Genomic DNA, 8,480 nt, shown 5'->3' on the forward strand with positions numbered 1-8,480 from the left:
AGAAAAAAAAAAAAAAAAATATATATATATATATATATATATATATATATATATATATATATATATATATGTAGAACAACAAAGAAGACAGCAAGAAACTTCACTGGTTAATCACCCTACACCTCAGTAGGAAATTCAACAAGAAAGTCTGGGAAATTACTAGAAAATTTCCCTCAAGTCATAATAATTATAACCCATTAGAGAGCAAAGCGAGAAATTATAAAGAATGCAACATACTGAAAAAAAGAATTCTGTGATTGTCTGCATATATTTAGCAAAATAAACAATTACAAGAGACTCACTTCAGAGCTAAAGACACACACAGACTGAAAGTGAAGGGATGGAAAAATATATTTCATGCAATGGAAACAAGAAAGAAGGGGTAGCAATATGCATATCAGATAAAGTAGACTTTAAAACAAAGGCTATAACAAAAGACAAAAAAGGGCATTGTATAATGATAAAAGGATCGACACAAGAAGAGAATATAACATTTGTTAACATATATGCATCTAAATATATAAAACAAATATTAACAGACATAATGGGAGAAATTGACAATAATACAATAATAGGAGGAAACTTTAACAACGCACTTACATCACTGGACAGACCATCCAGACAGAAAATCAATAAGGAAAGAGTAGTCTGAAATGACACATTAGACCAGTTGGACTTAATAGGTATCTACAGGACATTATATCCCAAAATGGCAGAAAACACATTCTTTCAAGTGAACATGGAACATTCTCCAGGAGACAACACATGCTAGGCCACAAAACAAGTCTCAACAAATTTAAGGGGAAAGAAATTATATTAAGCATATTTTCCAACCACAGCAGTATGAAACTAGAAATCAATTACAGGTAGAAAAATGGGAAAAACATAAACATATGGAGACTAAACAACATGCTACTAAAACACCAATGGATGAATGAAGAAATTAAAGAGGAAATCAGAAAATACCTTGAGACAAATGAAAATAAAAACAGAACTTTCTGAAATCTACAGGACACAGCAAAAGCAGTTCTAATAGGGAAGTTTATAGCAATTCAGGCCTACCTAAAGAAACAAGAGAATCAAAAAACAAACAACCCAGTCCGAAAATGGGCAGAAGACCTAAATAGACATTCCTCCAAAAAAGATATACAGATTGCCAACAAACACATGAAAGAATGCTCAACATCATTAATCATTAGAGAAATGCAAATCAAAACTACAATGAGGTATCTCATACAGGTCAGAATGGCCATCATCAAAAAATCTACAAACAATAAATGCTGGAGAGGGTGTGGAGAAAAGGGATCACTCTTGCACTGTTGGTGGGAATGTAAATTGATACAGCCTCTATGGAGAACAGTAAGGAGGTTCCTTGAAAAACTACAAATAGAACTACCATATGACCCAGCAATCCCACTACTGGGCATATATGCTGAGAAAACCATAATTCAAAAAGAGTCATGTACCAAAATGTTCATTGCAGCTCTATTTACAATAGCCAGGCCATGGAAGCAACCTAAGTGTCCATCAACAGATGAATGGATAAAGAAGATGTGGCACACATATACAGTGGAATATTACTCAGCCATAAAAAGGAACAAAACTGAGCTATCTGTAATGAGGTGGATGGACCTAGAGACTGTCATTCAGAGTGAAGTAAGTCAGAAAGAGAAAAACAAATACCGTATGCTAACACATATATATGGAATCTAAAAAAAAAAAAAAAAAATGGTCATGAAGAACCTAGGGGCAAGATGGGAATAAAGATGCAGACCTACTAGAGAATGGACTTGAGGATACAGGGAGGGGGAAGGGTAAACTGAGACAAAGTGAGAGAGTGGTATGGACATATATACCCTACCAAACGTAAAATAGCTAGTGGGAAGCAGTCACATAGCACAGGGAGATCAGCTCGGTGTTTTGTGACCACGTAGAGGGGTGAGATAGGGAGGGTGGGAGGGAGGGAGATGCAAGAAGGAAGAGATATGGGGACATATATATATGTATAACTAATTCACTTTGTTATAAAGCAGAAACTAACACACCATTGTTAAGCAATTATACTCCAATAAAAATGTTTAAAAAAAAATGCAAAAAAAGGGGTTCCCTGGTGGCACAGTGGTTGAGAGTCCGCCTGCCGATGCAGGGGACACGGGTTTGTGCCCTGGTCCGGGAAGATCCCACATGCCACAGAGCGGCTGGGCCCATGGGCCATGGCTGCTGAGCCTGCACGTCCAGAGCCTGTGCTCTGTGGCGGGAGAGGCCACAGCAGTGAGGGGCCTGCGTACCGCAAAAAAAAAAAGAGAGAGAGAGAGGGCCCAAATAAATAAAACAAGAAATGAAAGAGAAGAAATTACAACTGATATCACAGAATACCAAAAAATCATAAGTGAATACTATAAATATTTATATGCCAACAAATTAGACAACCTAGAAGGAATGGAAACATTTCTAGAAACATACAATCTCCCAAGACCCAATCAGGAAGATATAGACAATCTGAATAAAGAGATCACTAGTAGTGAAACTGAATTCATAATAAAAAGACTCCCAGCAAACAAAAGTCCAGGACTGGACGGTTTAACATGAGAACTCTACAAAATGTATAAAGAAAAGCTAATACCTATTCTTCTCAAACTATTCCAAAAAACTGAAGAGAACACTCCCAAGTTCATTCTATGAGGCCACCAAAAGCAGACAAAGACACTACAAAAAAAGAAAGTTACAGGCCAATATCTCTGATGAATATAGACGCAAAAATCCTGAACAGAATATTAGCAAACCAAACTCAACAATTTATAAAAATAGATCATACACCACGATCCAGTGAGATTTATTCCAGGGATGCAAAGATGATTCAATATCCACAAATCAATCAATGTGATACACCACATTAAAAAAAAAAAGAAAGGATAAAAATCACATGATCATCACAAGAGCTACAGAAAAAGCATTTGACCAAATTCAACATCCATTCATGACAAAAACTCTCATCAAAGTGGGTATAGAGGAAACATATCTCAACATAATAAGGGTCAATTATGACAAAGCTACAGCTAACATCATACACAACAGTGAAAGCTAAAAGATTTTCCTCTAAAGATAAGGATATGTGCTCTTGCCACTTCTATTTAACATACTATTGGAAATTCCAGCCACAGCCATCAGACAAGAAAAAGAAATCAAAGGCATCCAAGTTGGAAGGGAAGTAAAACTGTCACTATTTTCAGATGACAAAATACTATATAGAGAAAACCCTAAAGTCTCCACTGAAAAGTTTTTAGAACTAATAAACAAATTCAGTAAAGTTGCAGAAAGAGAAAGCAAGAAAACAATCCTGTTTAAAATTGCATCAAAAAGAATTAAAAACCTAGGAATAAACTTAACCAAGGAGGTGAAAGACCTCTACTCTGAAAATTATAAAACAATGATGAAGGAAATGAAAGATGATACAAAGAAATGGAAAGATATCCCATGTTCATGAATTGGAAGAATATCATTAAAAAAAATCCATACTACCCAAAGCAATCCATAGATTTAATGCCTATCAAAACACCCATGATATCTTTCACAGAACTAGAACAAATCATCCTAAAATTTATGTGGAACCACAAAAGACGCTGAATTGCCAAAGCAATCTTGACAAAAGAGAACAGAGCTGGAGGTATCATGCTCCTTGATTTCAGACTATGCTACAAAGCTACAATAATCAAAACAGTATAGTGCTGGCACAAAAACAGACACACAGATCAATGGAACAGAATAGACAGCCCAGAAATAAATTCCTGCATTTAGGGTTGATTCATCTATGACAAAGGAGGCAAGAATATACAATGGGGAATATCAGTTTCTTCAATAATAAGTGGTGCTGGGAAAACTGGACAGCTACAGGCAAAAGAATGAGATTAGAACATTTTCTCATGCCATGTACAAAAATAAACTCAAAATGGATTAAAGACCTAAATGTATAACCAGAAACCATAAAACTCCTAGAAGAAAAGCAGAACACTCTTTTTTTTTTGAGATATGCAGGCCTCTCACTGTTGTGGCCTCTCCTGTTGCAGAGCACAGGGTCCGGACGGGGAGGCTCAGCAGCCATGGCTCACGGGCGAGCCACTCCACAGCATGTGGGATCGTCCCAGACCGGGGCACGAACCCATGTCCCCTGCATCAGCAGGTGGACTCTCAACCACTGCACCACCAGGGAAGCCCCAGAACACTCTTTGACATAAATTGTAGCAGTATTTTGGGGGGGGTCTGTCTCCTAAGGCAAAGGACACTAAAGCAAAAATAAACAAATGGGACCTAATTAAATTTAAATGCTTTTGCATAGCAAAGGAAAACATCAACAAAATGAAAAGACAACCTATAAATGGGAGAAAATATTTGCAAATGATATGCTACAATAAGGGGTTAATATCCAAAATATATAAACAGCTCATACAACTCAATGTCAAAAAACTAAATGACCCTATTAAAAAATGGGCAGAAGGCCTGAATAGTCATTTTTCCAAAGAAGACAGATAGATGGCCAACAGGCACATGAAAGACATTCAACATTGCTAATCATTAGAGATATGCAAATCAAAACCATAATGAGAGATCATCTCACCCCTTTTAGTAAGAATGGCTATCAACAAATAACAAATGTTGGCAAGAACATGGAGGAAAGGGAACCCTTGCACACTGTTGGTGGGGATGTAAATTGGTGCAGCCACTATGGAAAACGACATGAAGATTTCTCAAAAAACTAAAAGTATGATCCAGCAATTTCACTGCTAGATATATATCCAAAGAAAACAAAAACACTAATTCAAAATGATACACACACGCCAAAGTTCACAGCAGCATTATTTACAACAACCAAGATAAGGAAGCAACTCAAATGTTCATCAACAAATGAATGGATAATGAAGATGTGGTGAGATATGTGATGGAATATTACTCAGCCATAAAAAAGAATGAAATCTTGCCATTTGCAACAACATGGATAGACCTGGAGGATATTATGCTTAATGAAGTATGTCAGAGAAAGACAAACACTGTATGTCACACTTATACATGGAATATAAGAAATAAAAGAAACAAATGAATATAACAAAACAGAAACAGACTCACAGATACAGAGAAAAAACTAGTAGTTACCATTGGGGAGAGGGAAGTGGGAGGGGCAAAACAGAGTAGAATATTAAGAGGTACAAACTACTAAGTATAAAATAAATAAGCACAAGGATATATTGTACAGCACACAGAATACAGCCAACATTTTATAATAACTTTAAACAGAGTATAATCTATAAAAGCAGTGAATCACTATGTATGTTGTACACCTGAAACTAATATAATATTGTAAATCAACTATACTTCAATAATAAATAGATAAATAAAGTTATGAGTTGTTTATTCCTAGAATTTTCCATTTAATATTTTCAGACAACTGAAACCATGAAATCAAAATTGTGGTAAGAAGGGAGTACTATAATTAAGTCAAACAAACCCAAAATATTTGTTAAACGTGTAACAGGCCAAGAAATGTACACCTGTTTGATGGTTTCCAAATAGACTAAAACTCAAAGAAAACACATACTCAAATCACAATCAATTCTAGCATTCATTGCAATTAGAACACTTTACCATTTTCTTCCATATCAGCTTTCTCTGCTTTTGAGCGATCTTCCCGGTTTACCAGTTGTTTGGTAGCACAGACCTGCTTTAGGCCAAGGAAAAGGAAAAGAATTGAGGGCACAATCTGTCCCACCACAGCATCTACTCCAGGAGGTCGATTTTGCAATTCCAAAAGAATACTCAGTCCTATTATACACATCTTCCGGTCATGATGCCTACAAATTATAAAGGCCAAAAAAAAATGGATACATGAGAAATGAGAACAAATTCCGAAGAAATTACAAAAAGAAATGTCCAAGGTGTATTCTAAGGTTCATTCACTGGAGTTACACAGAGGTATCTCCATTTTGTACTATATGAAATCCTATGTAGATCAAGTTTTGTAAACCAATCATCATCATCAAAGACCTATGGGAGTCTGCAATTAATATGGTGAATCTTGTGTAATATCAATTTATGATAATACAAATGCTGTATCTGGGCCTTAGCGTAACAACTTTTATTAAAACAAGAATACCTGTATATGATAGCATAAAATTCCTATCCAATGGAAAAAATGAGGAGTCTCTTAGACTTTGTCTTCATTGGATTGGTCTACAAGGTATCTTGGCACTGTATACTATTCCCAGGTGCCAAAAGTTCCCCCCAAAACTCAGCATCTAATAAGCTGAATGTAATAGCTATAAGTAAATCATTAAATGTCCTGTTCTGTAAAACAGGATAAGGAAAATTTAATTCTGAAGGAAAAATGTTTGACCAATGTACATTACACACATTTTTGTATGAATGTTTCTTCTAAATTGTTTAAAACTAAAAATATTAAGAATTAAAAGATTTTCTATATTAGTATAACACTTAAAATTGCAGGCATGAACAAAAAATTCACTGGCAGTGATTCAAAATGAGAGTAATATACAACAAACCCAATGACAAATATATTACTAGCTTCTATTATTCTTCATTATTTCCATTGCTTGATTGATTCAAGTTACTAATGTCAAAGTATAGTATAACTGTGTTTGACCTGATGACTTTCTCATCCATGTAGCCTCTAACTAGTAGCGTACACCAGGTGTCAAATGGATCATAGTACAGAAGATGATTATCGAGTGGGGCTCTGAAGCAACCAAGGGAGCACAATCCAAGCATGCCCAACCTATACAATAGCTGAGACGGATTTTCTATTTTTGGAAAATTGCTTATAGATGCTACTAACTATAACTGTGAATGACTAAATCTCTACTCTCTAAATCTTTGTCAGAGATAACTTTAAGCACAATTTCTTTTTAAAGTATGCTCTTCCTTTCCAAGCTTTAATAAGAAATGTAAATCAGGGACAAATTCCAGTCTCCTACAAGTAGAAAAATTAGAATACACATAGCAACTTATAAATATGCTCCCCCATTCCTTTTCTACCATCCTAATTCAAGCCCCTCCGTCATCTCCCCACCACTTGGCAATGTCCTAACTACTCCTGTTGAAATTATTTTCCCCTCAGTAAATTTTTCTAAATGATATCTTACAAAACTTAAAAAGAACACTAGTTATTTCTAATGTTTTGAACAAATTAATCAGCAATTTAGCTCAAATTCTAGCACAACAGGGTCACTTACATGTGTTGGGTCACTTGAGGTGGGCCTATAACTACTACTTAGGATCTCACTTTTCCTATGTTGGGAAGCTAGGAGAGTGCTTCACATAAAGCCAAAACGGGCTTTGAAAACGGGCTCCATTGAAGCCTTTATATCTTTACCAGACCAGTACTTTCCTTAGAAACACGACTCTATTTAGAATGTTGTTACCCATGGACACTTAATAGTCATGGAACCCAAGTGGACACTTAATTCTTGTTGCCTAGAGATATAGCAATACACATAAGTCAAAAACAAGCAGGGAATGGCTATACCTAATTTTCAGAGCCTGCATTCTTTCCACTAGATTATACTGCTGAAACACATTCTTAATTCTCTAAAAATTTAATATTATGTTAACAATGCACTAAAAATAATTCTTAAAGGGCTTCCCTTGTGGCCCAGTGGTTGGGAATCCACCTGCCAGTGCAGGGGACGCGGGTTCGAGCCCTGGTCCAGGAGGATCCCACGTGCCACAGAGCAGCTGGACCCGTGCGCCACAACTACTGAGCCTGTGCTCTGGAGCCCACGAGCCATGGCTGGTGAGGCCCACGAGCCTGCAGCCCATGCTCTGCAAGGAGAGAGGCCACTGCAACGAGAAGCCCGCGCACTGCCACGAAGAGTAGCCCCCACTTGCGGCAACTAGAGAAGGCCTGCATGCAGCAGCAAAGCAGCCAAAAATAAATAAAAAATAATAACAATTCTTAAGATATAAAAATTATCTCTTTATATGCTATTATATGTACATATTAAAGTCAACTTTCCAGAATAGAAATGTAGTGTAAAATCAAAAAGACACATACGTACCCAAGAAAACAATCTGTATCATTCATCCACTGATTTATAAACTGTACAGTTACAGGTCCAGGGTTGTGAGGCAACTGAATTCGTTCTAAAGTATGTAGCAGCAAATCAGGGTTGTAGTACAAGGCAGCAATTGCAACCTGAAGACACATAGTACGAAGCTCACTAGTTTTGACTCCTCGGGTTAATCTCTCCAAAACAAGTTGAACAAAGAGTGGAATGCACTAGAGGAAAAAAGAAAAAGAGAAATCAAGTAACCTTTATAGAAAGCTGAATGTTGGTCAAGTGTTATCAATAAATCAGATACTCTTAATGACAGTGAAACTTTTGCTTGTTTAAATCATTTTTAGAATTATTAAACCCAGAGAGCTTAAATGGCCAAAAAGAGGTCCTACAGTGGTGCCAAAACGTCTCTTTCCC

General features: G+C 36.4%; 1 protein-coding gene across 1 annotated transcript in view; it reads right to left on the minus strand.

The window, feature by feature from the left end:
• Positions 1–8,480, minus strand: part of IPO8 (importin 8) — a 71,395-nt gene that overhangs the window by 6,585 nt on the left and 56,330 nt on the right. The window contains exons 21-22 of the mRNA XM_007452171.1: positions 8,064–8,284; positions 5,635–5,840 (exon numbers count right to left, since the gene is read on the minus strand). Of these exons, the coding sequence (XP_007452233.1) occupies positions 5,635–5,840; positions 8,064–8,284 (427 nt within the window). The remainder of the gene's footprint in view (positions 1–5,634; positions 5,841–8,063; positions 8,285–8,480) is intronic.

Source organism: Lipotes vexillifer, unplaced genomic scaffold, assembly GCF_000442215.2.
Source record: "Lipotes vexillifer unplaced genomic scaffold, Lipotes_vexillifer_v1.1 scaffold1, whole genome shotgun sequence".
Taxonomy (NCBI): domain Eukaryota; kingdom Metazoa; phylum Chordata; class Mammalia; order Artiodactyla; family Lipotidae; genus Lipotes; species Lipotes vexillifer.